The sequence below is a fragment of the Scophthalmus maximus genome, chromosome 7, assembly GCF_022379125.1.
Source record: "Scophthalmus maximus strain ysfricsl-2021 chromosome 7, ASM2237912v1, whole genome shotgun sequence".
In the NCBI taxonomy this organism is placed as follows: Eukaryota; Metazoa; Chordata; class Actinopteri; order Pleuronectiformes; family Scophthalmidae; genus Scophthalmus; species Scophthalmus maximus.
Window position 1 is genome coordinate 26,112,501 of NC_061521.1, and position 15,082 is coordinate 26,127,582.

The window sequence follows — 15,082 nt, forward strand, 5'->3', positions numbered from 1 at the left end:
GATATTAGGGAGTACAAGATTCCCGATACCGATACATCGGCCTATATATATATGTGTGTGTGTATATATATATATATGATATATTTTTTTAAATTTTTAATCTGTCAATGATTCTTTAGATGTCGTTATCAAACCTTTATGACAGAAATATATTTGAGGCTTGTTATTTTAGTTTAACCGTAAACTTTATCATAAATAACTATAAATTGAAAAAATATATAAATATAACCAAATAAATAGAAAATTTGAATGAAGAAAAAAACATAAATGCACATTTTAAAGGCTCATATCAGAATCACTAACTTTTAATCTCATGTTCCAACACCACTGACGGAAAGAGAACCCTAACAGGGCTGTGAGTCAAAATCCACAGCAACGATGAGCGTGTCCAGACGTGTGCATCACTTTTGAGTGTCCTCTGGAAACACTTTTTTTGCAGTGCGTTTTTCTCAATGCTGTGTGTTGTCAAATTGATGAAGATGTTTTTATTAATTTGTTTGTGTTTTGTCTATTTGCATGTGTTTTCTTCAGTTGCAGAGCTGTGAGCTTTAAGGGCCTCCGTACTTAGATCAACCCAAATCCTTCACAACGGACCTTTGACTATAACGTCATATAACATTCACCTTACGGAACAGAGAGGTCAACAAGCAGCTGGCTTTTGCAAAGGTCCACTCGTTCTGCAGAGCAACGGCGTCCGACACTGAAAAAAACAAGTTTTGAGTTTTATTTTATTCAGTTTTTCTGAGCCTGAATTTTTCTGACCCCCCCAGTTTAAAGTTCAGTCAGTTCAGTGTAGTATTACATGTTTTATAACTCGTGTTCACCTGTCAGTCGAGGCTTGTAGGTGAGAACTTGTGTGAGCGAGTGTGTGAAGAAACTCTGGAGGGCGTCGGCCGACGCAGAAACACCACATAATGAGGCGTCAAATATTTGAATCCTGCACAAAAAAACAACACAGAACAGAGAAGTAAAGTCATTTATATAATATATATGCACAGATTGACCTGAGTATTAGTTCTGCTTAAATTCAAACTACTGAAAATCCTAAAACCTGTTGATTCCGTACTGAATCCACATTATCCCAGCGACACATCGACGGTAGTTACAGGTTTTTTAGCTCTAATTGTTACCTACAGCGGCTGAAAATAATCCTAACCCCCATTGAAACCACATTTAAATCAGGTGTAACAGCCCAAAATGATAATGAAATAATGAAAAAAATGTATGAAAAAACTACAACTCCTCGTTTTGAATCTTCAGTTATTATTATACAGGTTAAACAAATGAAATCTTCCTCGTCTCTGTTTACTGAGCTTTAGAGGAGCTGGTTCACTAATTCTGTTAGCTTTGGAAAAAAGCCAGGTTAGCTGTGTTTATCTAGTCTTTATATAAAGCTACATAGACATATGTCAATGATATCAATCTTCTTCTCTTTCTCTGGTAAAGAACACGCATTTCCCAAAATGTCCCAAAAGGCTGGATGATGGTCTTTGTCCACAAATCTTAAACCAGAAAAACCTTGGTGATGAGGTGGTGTTTAAAAAAAATCTATGAATACAAAATAAAGTCATAGAGGCACCAAGATGAGAAAAACATCAAGCTCTGAATCCATCAAAGGTTTCAGACAAAAACAAGATTGTCCAATATCAGGTGGTGCTCAAACTCCAGTAATAACAGAACCGGGTGCGTTTTAAATAATTAACTTGGCTATTTCATATAACAAAATCATCTTTCTGTGTTTACAAATGTCTGTACTGTATGTTCTCTCTCATGTCTTTACTGGAGTCTCAGTCTTCAAACAAGACAAATAAAAAGTCAAAGAACCAGAGCTCAGCTGCAGCAGACTGTGACGTCCCGCTCTGGTCCACAGTGTCCAGGAGCCCTGAAGGAGACAGACACAAACAGAACTAAACGTCTGAGCAGCTGAAGAAGTAGAAAATAGCTTTTCTGATCCCGAGGTGCGACTCAAAGTACTCGACTGAATATTTCATGGCGGCGGGGCAGAGGACAGTAAGTGGGACACGTCGACTCACAGAAGAGCATTTCGTCGAGCAGCGAGCAGCAGAGCGGCGAGAAGCTCCTCCCCCTCCTCGTCACCCTGTCTGGCGCCGCTGCCTCAGGACTCGGCTCGAAGCCGCCTCCCACCAACACGCCGGCGACCGCTGAAACACACGGGATCCTTTCTCATCACCGTCCCAAGAAACAGAGCTCATGACGTCACTCCTCCTTAAACACAAACGTGTTGGTTCTTACTTGACAACACTTTGAGTTGAACTCGTCTGGTCTCCTCTTCCTCCGGTGGAGGAGTCCAGCTGCACAGTAACTTCAGCTGAGACACCAACAGAACCCTTAGGCCTCCGTCACTGAGGAGCAGAGCAACGAGACGTGAGGAGGAGGAGGAAGACTTTACTTTTAAGACTTTACTTCCTGCCATTTTTGTAACATTAAAGTCCCCCTCCCCTCACAAAAGTGTTGTTCTCCTGTTACTGTCCTCTAATATGTACATACACAACTGACCACCAAGTGTCTGTGTCATCGGTCTGACTGGATCTGCCAGAGTCTTTAATGCAACACTGTGTTTTACATTACGTTAACAGGAGATGATTAAAGTCCAGTAAAATTTATTTTCAGTTGCTTAAAAACATTAAAACCCTAGAGGACTTTCTTTGCTTCTATAACACCCATAAAAATAGGCCGGTCCAGTTTGTGACATTAATCTCTCCTGGAGTCTCTGGACCAACGACACAGAAAAGTTTGACATATAAATATATTTCTTACCTCTCTAAAATGTACTGTAGAGAGAGGATGCTGAAACGGTGCAGATGATAAACCACCTCCAGCTCAGGTGACCTCTTTAAAAAAAAACACCATGTTAGATATTACATTTACTTACATATGATATAATATTATATATTTACTTTTTTTGTATTGTCAAATTGTTTCATTTGAAAAACAAATGACAGTGAACACAGAGTAAAATTCCCTGTTGTGACAATTTATACTAACTGGAAATAAAGGGAAGTAACTGATCGGTTCTTGGTATCGATGCATGCTGTGAAAACACACACACACACACACACACACACACACACACACACACACACACACACACACACACACACACACACACACACACACACACACACACACACACACACACACACACACACACACACACACACACACACACACACACACACACACACACACACCTGGTCTCTGGTGTATTCCTGCCACAGCAGTTTGGGGCAGAGGTCTCCCTGCGACAGCAGCTCTCTGCTGGACTCCAGCAGGACACACAGTTGGACCTGCGGAGGACAAAGGAGGGACTTTAATATTCAACATGGATCTGAACAAGAATCATCTAAGCCCCGCCCCTTTGCAAAGACCAGGGCTCTGGCCACGAAAAACAGTTACAGATACTCACTCTCTGAGGGGACGTGAGCAGCTCTCGCCTCTCGTCCTCGTCTCCCTCAGGTCTGGTGATCTCTGTCAGTCTCTCCAGCGTCGTCTTGACAGACAGCGTCGCCACGGGGACGCCGAGCCGAGCCGCCTGACGCCTTAGCTCGCACGCTGTCCACGATAAAAAACACAACACATGATGCTCAAGTCAGGTTGTCGCCAGGTGACAGACCTCCTGATTTTGTGAGGGTTCTGGTTAGGGTTGTCCCAGGAACCTCCTACGAATTGTTGTAAGGGAAAGAACCAAACGCTCACCCAGCAGAGATCCTGCGACGGCAGACGAGATGCCTTCAGGCGCTGCTGGAGTTCTGAGCTCTCCGCTCTGATTGCACTCATCTAAATTCTGGGAAAAGTGTGGGAAAAAATACAGGAAAGATTTTTAATAATATACGAGAGAAAGGTCGGCAACTGAAGCTGGTCCTGAGGTCATGAGGTCCTGAGGCCTCGAGACCCAGGGGTCCTGAGGTCCAGAGTTCCAGAGGTCCTGAGGTCCTGAGGTCCAGGGGTCCTGAGGCCCAGAGGTCCTGAGGTCCTGAGGCCCCGAGACCCAGGGGTCCTGAGGCCCAGAGGTCCTGAGGTCCTGAGGCCCCGAGACCCAGGGGTCCTGAGGTCCAGAGGTCCAGGGGTCCTGAGGCCCAGAGGTCCTGAGGCCCAGAGGTCCGGTGACTCACCCCGACCTCCCGGAGCAGAGCACTCAGGTTCTGCTGCTGCTCCAGCAGCTGGATCGCTGCCTCCTGCAGCCGCTGACCCTCGTCCTGCTTTAGCCTCTTCACCACACGACCAGCTGAGAAACACAGGTTCAATATACAGTATATATGCAGTGATTTATAGGAAGAACAAAGTATTAACCAGTTTATTAAACCACAACGTGACATAGACACATATTACATGTCATATATTATATACACTCCATCTATAGATAGATATAAAGAAAGATAGACAGATTGACAGAGAGACAGATACAGACAGACAGACAGACAGACAGATAGAGAGAGACAACATACAGACAGACAGACAGATACAGACAGACAGATACAGACAGATACAGACAGACAGACAGACAGACAGACAGATACAGACTGACAGATACAGTCAGACAGACAGATACAGTCAGACAGACAGATACAGACAGAGAGAGAGACAGACAGAGAGACAGATAGATACAGAGACAGACAGACAGACAGATACAGACAGACAGACAGATACAGACAGACAGATAGATACAGAGACAGACAGACAGACAGCAGGTGGTTAGCTTATCATCAGCGGCGTCATAGACGTCAGTCGTGATGACGTGACGTTGCACGGCGACAATGGACGATGAACGTTTTCATTCTGTCTATTTTTATTGCATCATTATTATTATTACTGCTCCATAACAACGTCCGGTCGGTCGAACTCACCGAGGAGACTCGACACGCTCCTCTCCCGACACACCGACTCGCACGAGGCGCTCACCGACATGTTCCCACACGAGGAGCGACGGACCGTGAACGAGTCGGTGACTCAGGGAGATGACATGTCAGCTGTCATCACCGTGTTGTTTGTGTTGTTCGTGTTGTTACTGACGGTTCTTCTCCGCCATGTTGTCCCCTCGCGCTCTTCTTCGTCATTGGTTCCGCTACACAGCCAATCAGGACAGAGCGTCCAGACATCCCGACGTGTGGGACGAACATAAACTATCCCGGAGTTTTGAAAGCTCCCATATTGTCACCTTTCCGGTATTTTATTTTTAAGTCTTGATCCTTAAAAAGATATACTTGTTTTATTTAGAACCAAAAAACATTTCAATATGGTTTAATATCTCTTTTTAAGGAGCTCTGCAAAGAAACAGGTCAACGTTGGCCTGTCTAATTAATATGTGAGGAGCCTCTCTTTTGATTGGCCGACTGTTTTGAGTGACGCACGGCCAGGCCAACCAGCTCCTCTGTTCACCGCTCAGAGCGGCTCTGACCGTGTTGTCCCGGAGCGAGGAGCAGCACCAGTTACCGATGAATTCTGCAAAGGTAAAATAATTCAGAGTTAGTTCTGGTCTCTTGAATTAATATCCTTATGAATCCTGTACAATGATGTCGCTTCCTGGGTTTTTTGTCGTGTCGTTGGTCGCTCAGCAACAGAATGAGGGTGAGCGCTGGGGGCGGGGCCGAAGGAAGAGACTGCGTCTCTATGACGTCACATTTCTGCGGTGTGTTTGTCTGTTTATTGACCGTTTTGACACTTTTACGGTACTTACAGAACCTAGACCTTATTTAATGAAAAAAGGCCAGGAAATCTCTATTTTTGACAATCTGGGCCCTATATAAGTTCCAAATTATAACTGAGGGATTTTATATTCATTCTTTCTTTAATCCAATGAATGAGCGTTCAATGAATATTCATTAATGTGTTTAGGGAACAGTCAGAAGCTTATAAAAACCTGATCAGGACAATGAGCATACCTTTATTCAAAATGTCCACTACCACAACAATAATCACAACACTCATACAAGCTATAATAACTTTATTAATGTTGCAGGCGTATTCTTTTTTCCATGTAATATGAAACAGACTAACGTGCACAGTTCTGGTGTGTGTTCCGTACAGTAATGACGACACGGGGGCATGTAAGTGCAGGTGAACTTCCCCTTTTTTTCGTCTCTGTGCTTTGGGAACCTGCAGCTCAGGATTTCTCAAGTAATAACATGTTGAGTCACATCACAGCCATCGTGAGCAAAATAAGCGTTTTGACTCATGCCAGGTGTTGCATGGTGTGTGTGTGTGTGTGTGTGTGTGTGTGTGTGTGTCTGCGCCACGCCCTGCCACATCATCCTGCCTGTGCAGCAGCAGCAGGCGGCATTGGGAAAACCGTCTCACGGGAGCTTTCGGTGAAAGGAACTCATGAAAACTTGATGCAATGTGTCCTCGTGAATTTTTAATAACGACTCTCTCTCTCCCTTCCCATTGTGCCACTAATGTGCAGGACAGAAATAAAAAACAGCGGATGCTGAAGCACGGGGCGCTGAGTGCAGATCTGCCCGCGAGGCGAAGCATCATCAGGCTGTCAACAACACACTGTGACACCTGAACACACACACACACACACACACACACACACACACACACTCCTGTCTGAATCATAATGGAGCCACTGTCACTGGAGGGCCGAGTAGGTGAGTAGATTTTGATGGGGGATGGACTGGAGCAGGATTTCCTCTGTGTGTGTGTGTGTGTGTGTAAAGCATCACAATCACAGCATGAAAACTTATACCAGAGACAAAGCAGCAAATATGAACACCAAATTCAAACGTACATTTTGTAGAAAAGAACCTGGAACAAACTCAAAACACTGACCCGAACCCTGTGAAAGACTAAGTGTCCAGCTACACTCCTGCAGCGATCACTGACTTATTCACTTATTATTAATAAATGAATGTATTCTGGTTAGACAAAACTGAAGAACTGCAGTGAACGAATCGAGAAAAAAAAAATTAAAAATTTCTGAATGTGACTTGGTCACTGAGAAAAGAAAAGTGCTTCATAAACAATCACCCAGAAAAATAAAGCATAAACGTAGATTTTGCTTCAAATCAAATAATGTGTTTTGCAAAACAGTGAAAAACTAGAACGGGACATAACTCCACCCAACAGTTCCCTTATATTTAAATCAGGCTTCAAAAAATGTCACACACTCAATGATATCAGTTCCATAAATATACATTATAATTTCTTTTTAACAAGATTCATTGATTTCTGGGGAAATTGGTGAAAATGTCAAAAAAGTAGCCTGAATCTGCCCCTTTGTCCTGATGATGATTTCTTTCTTGGCTCGTGTCCCAACCTTCCTTCAGCTGTCATGGAAAATCTGTTGAGTAGTTTTTGCGAAATCCTGCTGATTAACAAACAAACAGTGGGTCGGGGCGAGCAGCTGGTGTGTCTCAGTGGGTTAAACCGCTGACTTAGGTACAGAAGGTCGGTGTTCGATTCCTGGTCGTACCTGCATCGATGGATTGTGAGTCGCATTGGACAACAAGCGCCAGCAAAATAGATGTAATGTAATTAAAACATAACCTCCTCGGTGAAGGTTAATGTATCTGATGTGTGTTCGGTGAAATGAAAGATTTCTGCCTTGAAACTGAAGCGGGAACAGGATGGAAGGAGGAAATGGAAAAAAACAAACAGAGACCGTTTATGTTTCCAAGCTTTTTCTTTTCTACATAAGAAAGTATTGAAAGTTATAAAGTTTATATCTATATAGAAGAGTGTTTAAAAAGTCAACCATAACTTTGTTCCCCTGATTGAATTAAGCTCCAGTTACGCCCACGTCGTTCAGGAAACAGTTCTGTCCATGACACACGCCTCACGTACAGTAATCCTACGACAACAAAGAGGAGAGACGTGTAAACACCAGAGGAAGAGGAAGGAGGTCGTGACTCAGAGACACTGTGTTGCTTTTCTGGGAAGCACAAAGACGTGGACGTCCCCCTCCTCCCTCCTCCTCCTCCCTCCTCCCTCCTCCCTCCCACCTCCTCCCTCCTCCCTCCTCCCACCTCCTCCCTCCTCCTCCCTCTCTCCTCCCTCCTCCCACCTCCTCCTCCTCCTCCCTCCTCCTCCTCCTCCCACCTCGTCCCTCGTCCCTCGTCCCTCCTCCCTCCTCCCTCCTCCTCCTCCCTCTCTCCTCCCTCCTCCCTCCTCCTCCTCCTCCTCCTCCTCCTCCTCCCTCCTCCCTCCCACCTCGTCCCTCCTCCTCCTCCCACCTCGTCCCTCGTCCCTCGTCCCTCCTCCCTCCTCCCTCCTCCTCCTCCCTCTCTCCTCCCTCCTCCCTCCTCCTCCTCCTCCTCCTCCCTCCTCCCTCGTCCCTCCTCCCTCGTCCCTCCTCCCTCGTCCCTCCTCCCTCCTCCTCCTCCCACCTCGTCCCTCCTCCCTCCTCCCTCGTCCCTCGTCCCGTGTGAGGCGGCCACACGAGTCCAGACGCAGCAGAACTGACTCGGGACCAGCGCGGCCCCCGTGAGCCCGGAGGCTTTACAGCTGTGCTACATTCCTGAGTCGAGTGTCCTGAGCACAAACGCAGCGTCTGAGCTCTCGTTTCCCAAAAGCGTGTTAATGGGAGAGCACATTAAAGTCGTAACAGGAAGAGAGAGTTTACATGGAAAAAGAAAGAGGCGTTTAAAACACTGGCTCCCCGAGCTGCGAGCTGCCTCCTCTGGGAAAAGCTGTTGTTTGTCTGGGGAATGTCTGTCCTGACTCTTAGAATGTTTAGTCTCCAGGTTTGGTCGGCCCTTTGTCCTACATGTACTGACAGGGACGGAGCGTTTCTATGGAGACATCACTCTGACCGGGCTGGGCAGGTTGTTTGGGGGACACCACGCACTGACCACTAGTCGATCTGTGCAACAGACAGAATGATTAGGGCTCCTGTAATAAATCCTCCTGTTTGAGTCTCCGTCTTCCCGATTCAACTGCATCGCGTTGTTCTTCAGCCATGTGCACATTTTGTCCGTGACTTCACATTATTTGATTCATATAAAATGTAGCAAAGAAATGCAGCGTATGACTTTCATAATTTGTGACTCATAGAATAGGATTTGTGCACCTGTGATTAAGTATTTTTTAGAAAGTGTAACTGTAGTTTTGTGTTTGTGGGAGAAGGGAGAAAAAACAACTACAAATGAGTAAAGCACCAGATTGACCAGTCACACGCCTTTTGCCCTAAATGTACTGAGACAGAGACAAGAGCGTTTCTATGGAGACAGACATTCTGTCTGTGAGACGACGACACGTGATTCCGAGAGTTGAATCCATCAGTCTGACTGGGCTGGGAGGTTTTCGGGACACATGCACTGACCACTTGTTGATCTTGTGTTGTTCGTTTAACGAACCAGAAAGATTTGGGCTCCTGTGATAAATACTTCTGCTTGAGTCTCCGTCTTCCTGATTCAACTACTGCATCAGTTCTTTTCCATCGCAGTGTTGGTTGCGCACATACTCTGAAAGGTCAACGCTCAACTCCTGTCGACTTCACTTCTCTGTCACCGTGAACTGCGACGCGCTGTTCAACGAGAGAAAGAACTGATAAAGGAACTGGACCTTGTCCTCTGATACGACCAGTCACTGAACTGAACCGCGGCCATGTGACAGATTCTCTCCACAACATTTAGCGTCTGCTGCCGAGAGGTTTTCAGAAACCGGAACCAAATCAAACAAAGGATGTTTGGAGGCGGCGGCTCCATTTGACAGAAACCTTTCTTTCCACAGACAAACCTGTGAATCATTTCACACTGAATCTGAAAACACTTTGTGCTGGAGATTTGATCCTCTGGAGAACATGAGCTCCGTGAAATGACAACAGCGACGCAACTTCTGGAAAAAACATCCTACATTCTAGAATTTTCCACGTTTCTTTTAAAACCAAACGATTAATCGTCCCATTTCACTGTCGGCGTTTCTTTGACCAAATGAAAACTTTTATTTCACAGAATTAAAAAAATGCAGAAAAGATTTGCATTTATGTTTATATTTTACGTTTTATATTTTTTCTTCATTCAAACTCTATATATTTGGTTGTATTTGTTTAATGTTATTTACAATAAAGTTTGTGTTAAACTGTAAAATATCAAGCCTCGATTACGTTTTTCATCATAAGGGTTTGATAAAATCCTCTTTGGAATCATTGGCTATGTTTTTATATCTATATATATCAGCTGATATATTAGTATCAGACAAGCTTTTATTCCCTAAACATCCATATCTGTCGCGCTCTATTTAAAAGATTAATTTACATGATCAGTGGTGGAAATGTATTCAGCTCATTTCATTATGTAGAACGAATAACGCGAGTGAACGTTTGTTACGTATAAGCAGCAAAAAGGATTTTGTTGAATAATCAATGACAGATACAATATTTAAATCTTATGCTATTTTCTGCTTTGTGGTTTACTTAACTGTACAACAATGTCTTGATTTTAAAAATCTCACCTTGAAAAGTGACAAGTACCATGAACCATAAACCAACTCGCCCTATTTCAGTGTCAATAGAAAGTGAAAGAAAAGAAAACCTGGCCCCGCCCCCTTTGTATCAATCCACACCAACATTAAATGGAATCTTTTTTGCCCATGTTACATCCTTGTAAAAACAAGTTTCATGGAATTCCATGTTTGCATAATCCAGCTGATGGACAAACAAACAAATGAAACTTCCATAGCATTTTATTTTTTATGAACTGGCCCTTTAAAAGTAAACTTTTCGATATCTGATTCTCAATCGACGACAACTGCAACAGTTCATCGATTAGTAGTCGACTACTCAATCAATCGCCAACTATTTTGATAATCGATTAATCGGTTCACATAGTTTTTATGATAAAAAAGGCAAAATTCTCTGATTTCAGCTTCTTAAATATGAATATTTTTTGGTTGGTAATCCAGAAAACAATCAACAGATTAATGGATTATGAAAAGAATCGTTAGCTGCAGCTCTACATCGATCAATCCAAGGTCAGTTAACACATTTAATCCCACTTCATTATTTATGACTACATGCCGCGCGTTGTGTTTCACTGGAGTTCTGTTTCTCGGGAGGGTAAAAAAAAAAGAAAAAGAAGAATCAATGTCGTGCGATTTCTGCCGTGAAGCTGCGAAGTGAAACATGTCGACTGTACAAACATCAGGATCTGGTTTCAGTGCTAACACACACGAGATATGTGATCTGCGGAAACGCCCTCAAACTTCCAACCGATTCTTTTGAAAATATACAGACCACTGAAACCTTCTCTCTTATCTTCCGCCTCTGGGCCAACGGTGAAAACTCCGCGGGGACGAAGTGCAACAAAACCACATCAGAGTCGTTGTTCCGGAAAAACGCAGCCGGGGAGTCGTTCGCTGATCCTGGAACATCCTGATAACATCATGATAATAACCTGAACCGCGATGACGCTTAGATATCAACTGTCACGTTCACGGAGAAGAGAAGAGAAGAGAAGAGAAGAGGAGAGGAGAGGAGAGGAGAGGAGAGAAGAGAAGAGAAGAGAAGTGGTTCAATACGAACAACATCGTCTGAGCCACGAATAGAGTTCTGGATCAAGTGTGATTCCTGCAGGAGAATTCCACTGAAGCGACGTGTAAAAGTAGCATGAATCATTTTTGATCAAATAACTAGAATAGAAAAGAAATGTTCCCAAAAAAATGTTGATGTTGAAAATTAGACTAAAATATTGTAAATAATCGCAGGAATTTGAATCAACTTTCCAACTGAGAGAATATTTTTTGTCTGACGACGATCAAACTGAAACAGAGGAGAGAAAGAAGTTAATGAACCGTTCAGTCATGATCATGAAGGAAATACAAAATATTAAATATAATGTTCTAATATAAGATACAGAATTAAGTTTTTATCGTTGCGCGGTCTCCTCGTGTTATTCTAAGCTGCAAAAAAGAAGCTACTAATATAAATAACAGTCACGTTCCTCTGAACTCTTTTTGTCCCCGTCAGGATCCTGTAGAACGATGACACTTGGTTTCCAGTGATCTGATTGGTCGGGTTTTGTTCTCGAACTGTTAACGTGCAGGTTTATTGGTTCAGGATGAGTTACCGTGGTGATTAATCTCCGTAAGAAACTTCGTAGGTTTGAAAATCTCGGAGTTGAAGTTTCCTCGATAACCACACATCACAGTCCCGACAAACTCACGTTCTGCTTCAACAATATATCTTTTTATTCCGTTATCTCTTCATTTCCTCTCTCTAATATTCAAGTACATGGATAATTAAAAATCCAGGAAACACAATCAGTTATAAACACTTTCAATTCATCGTGTTCCCGTTTGGATTTCGTACATGATTCCACTTTACCCCCCCGGATACCGTCGCCCCGCCCCTCCCCCTCCCCCACGCCCCGCCCCTCCCCCACGCCCCGCCCCCCACCCGGGGCTAAGACACATGGACCTTTTTGTAAACATGATACAAATCATCAAATTTGTTTTTCTTCCTTTTGTTTGATTACAAAAAGTAATCTGGTAGAAAAATATCTTTTTCTTTTTATATTTGTATTTCTCTCAGGTAGGAATATTTACATTGCGTACCATCACAGTATAATCTGATTTTTAAAAAGTACGTAGTGTAAAACAAACACAGAAAAGGTCTCGGGGGGTCAAAGGCCTTTTGGTTTTCATGAAAAGTATGAAACCGACGACAAAAGAAGAAGAATCACAAAGGGTCCGTTCGCTGTCCGGTGATTGTTGGGTCGTTCCTCGGGTCAGAAAGGATTTGTTCAAAACGAAACGAGCGCGGCTACAATCAAGCGTCACTCCTGGGGGCGGCGGAAGCGCAGAACCGCCGCCGGGCAAAGTATCCGAGCACGATGAGCAGCATCTCCGAGGTGCTGCTGAGCGCCACGATGAACGGCGCCTGCGACGCAAAGTCGGCCTCCACCCGGCGGAAGGACAGCTGCATGACGGCGAGCGCCAGCAGGCTGTTCTGGACGCCCACCTCGATGCTGACCGTCTTCCGCTGCGGCGGCGCCAGGCCCGCCAGCTTGGCCATGACGGCGCCGACCACCAGCCCCAGCAGCGGCACCGTCACGCCCACGGCGATGATCTGGGGCCTGACGTTGGCCAAGATGGACGCGCCCATCTGGTAGGCCATGAAGATGCCGCCCACGATGAGCGCGAAGCTGAAGGGTCGTATGAGCGCCAGCAGGACGCGCGTGAGCGCCGGCAGCCGCAGCTTGACCAGCATGCCCAGCGAGATGGGGATGGCGATGAACAGCAGGGTGCCCAGGATCTTCACGAAGGGCACGTGCAGCGCGGCGTGGACGCCCAGCAGCCGGCCGTACAGCGCAGAGGACAACGGCATGGCCGCCGCCGCCACCACCGTGGACACCAGGGTCATGGAGATGGCGAGGGTGACGTCGCCGCCCAGCAGCAGGCTGTACAGGTAACCGCCCCCTCCGCCCGGGGCGGAGCAGGTGATGACCAGGCCCAGGGACAGCGCCTTGGGCAGCGCGGCCAGCCGGGACACGGCGTAGCCGTACAGCGGCATCACCAGGAACTGTCCCAGCACGCCGAGGAGCAGGGGCACGGGGCTGCGCAGGAGGCCCCGCAGAACCTCCACCTCCACCTTGCATCCGAAGGCACACTTGTTGACGAAGATGAGCGGCAGCAGGGCGAAGAGCACCGGGTTCTCCGAGAAGTGGGACAGGCCGCCCGACTGCACGAGGCGGCTGGCCGGGTCGTCGCCGCTGCCGGGCGCCACCCTGATGGAGTAGTCCATCCTCTCCTCGATCAGGACCGGCACCTCAGAGTCCTGGTCCAGGTCCAGCAGCTGGATCTGCAGCTGGGCGGTGCCCGGCGCCCCGGAGCGGATGCTGATGACGTAGCTGTGGGCGGGACCGCCCGCGTGGCCGCTGTCGGTGACGTTGAGGATGGAGAGGACCTCCGGGTCCATGGAGAGGACGCGCACCGTCTGCTTCCGGCTCTGGCGGCCCCTCCTGCCGGCGCCGCGGCCCCGGTACAGGCTGGAGATCACGATCACTCCGTTGGTGCTTTCGGGGAAGTCGAACTCCTGCGACGACCCGTCCCCGATGCTGATGTAGCCGCCGGCCGTCGCGTTGGTCCGCTCGCCGCCGTCCACCGTCAGGTTCCCGGTGGCGCGCGCCCGCTCCGCGGCGCCGGTGATGAGGAGGAGACAACAGAGCGTCAGTAGCGTCCTCATGTCCGCAGAGACGCGCTTCTCTCCCCGCCTGCCCGGGCGGGTTACACCGCCGCCCTGTCGCACCGGATCGGCGACACGCTGCTCATGCTAGTGCCCGGTGGGAAACGAGCGTCTCGGCCGCCGCGTCCGCGTCTCGTCTGGTTCCCATGTTCTTCTCGCTGCCTTTATACCGGAACCTGAACATCACCCCGCCCCCCCGCCCTGCCCGAGCCCGGCCGAGCCCAGCTCCACGGCAGCGAACGCTCCCCGGCGGGCGGACACACACACACACACACACACTCACACACACACACTCGGCCTCCGCTCGCTCGCTGCCTCGACGGAGCGACGCGTCGCCTCGTCTCCGGTGTCCTTCTTGTCCCCGTTGTTTCCCCGGTGAACGGGAACTCTGAGCATCGTCGCTCGGCCGCGGGTTTAGCTGCTGCGGCGCGTCGGAGCTTCTCTTCTGCGACGAGCGGGCGAGAGTGAAGGGCGGACTTCCGGTTTGGGGAGTGTCAAAATAAAAGCCGCTTTTTGTTGCTTTTTACAGGTTGGTTAGTGAGGATAAACATGGATAAACATGGATAAACATGGATAAACATGGATAAACATGGAAGCGAATCTGTGTCAGCAGACTTTGAGATTTAAAAGGCACCGAATTTCCGAGCTTTTTCAGACATTTTGAAAAGTGTTGAGTTCAGATGCAAAAAAAATCTGAAATATTATTTCAATGCAAAAAAACTGCTTCAAATTACATATTATTTAAAAACTTAGTAAAATGTTGGTTTACCTCATCTGGAGGATCTTGTAGAAGGAACCGGTTTTTAAGAGGTTTTTTTGATTTGGAATTTTGCTCACATGGTGAAAATTCCTGAATAAAGTTGTGTTTAATAAAATTACCTCAAATGAATTAAGTAAAGGTTTAATGAGCCGTTTGCAGTTTCACTGTACCGGCCGTGT

General features: G+C 46.5%; 2 protein-coding genes and 1 long non-coding RNA gene across 3 annotated transcripts in view; 1 reads left to right on the plus strand and 2 right to left on the minus strand.

The window, feature by feature from the left end:
* Window positions 1-5,065, minus strand: part of LOC118314854 (Fanconi anemia group A protein) — a 14,332-nt gene extending 9,267 nt beyond the window's left edge. Inside the window, exons 1-11 of the mRNA XM_035641572.2 lie at window positions 4,866-5,065; window positions 4,134-4,246; window positions 3,718-3,805; window positions 3,428-3,573; window positions 3,213-3,308; window positions 2,779-2,852; window positions 2,254-2,363; window positions 2,034-2,162; window positions 1,825-1,882; window positions 825-937; window positions 624-700 (exon numbers count right to left, since the gene is read on the minus strand). Of these exons, the coding sequence (XP_035497465.2) occupies window positions 624-700; window positions 825-937; window positions 1,825-1,882; window positions 2,034-2,162; window positions 2,254-2,363; window positions 2,779-2,852; window positions 3,213-3,308; window positions 3,428-3,573; window positions 3,718-3,805; window positions 4,134-4,246; window positions 4,866-4,926 (1,065 nt within the window). The 5' untranslated portion in view covers window positions 4,927-5,065. The remainder of the gene's footprint in view (window positions 1-623; window positions 701-824; window positions 938-1,824; window positions 1,883-2,033; window positions 2,163-2,253; window positions 2,364-2,778; window positions 2,853-3,212; window positions 3,309-3,427; window positions 3,574-3,717; window positions 3,806-4,133; window positions 4,247-4,865) is intronic.
* A 182-nt stretch (window positions 5,066-5,247) lies between these two features.
* LOC118314863 lies at window positions 5,248-7,971 on the plus strand. Its single transcript, XR_004794734.2, has 3 exons — window positions 5,248-5,468; window positions 6,422-6,611; window positions 7,747-7,971. It is a non-coding gene; the product is annotated as an uncharacterized LOC118314863 (long non-coding RNA).
* A 4,158-nt stretch (window positions 7,972-12,129) lies between these two features.
* Window positions 12,130-14,615, minus strand: slc10a3 (solute carrier family 10 member 3). Its single transcript, XM_035641583.2, has one exon. The coding sequence runs from the start codon at window positions 14,141-14,143 to the stop codon at window positions 12,728-12,730; it is 1,416 nt and encodes a 471-aa protein (XP_035497476.1). The 5' UTR covers window positions 14,144-14,615; the 3' UTR covers window positions 12,130-12,727.
* Between the last annotated feature and the right edge of the window lie 467 nt (window positions 14,616-15,082).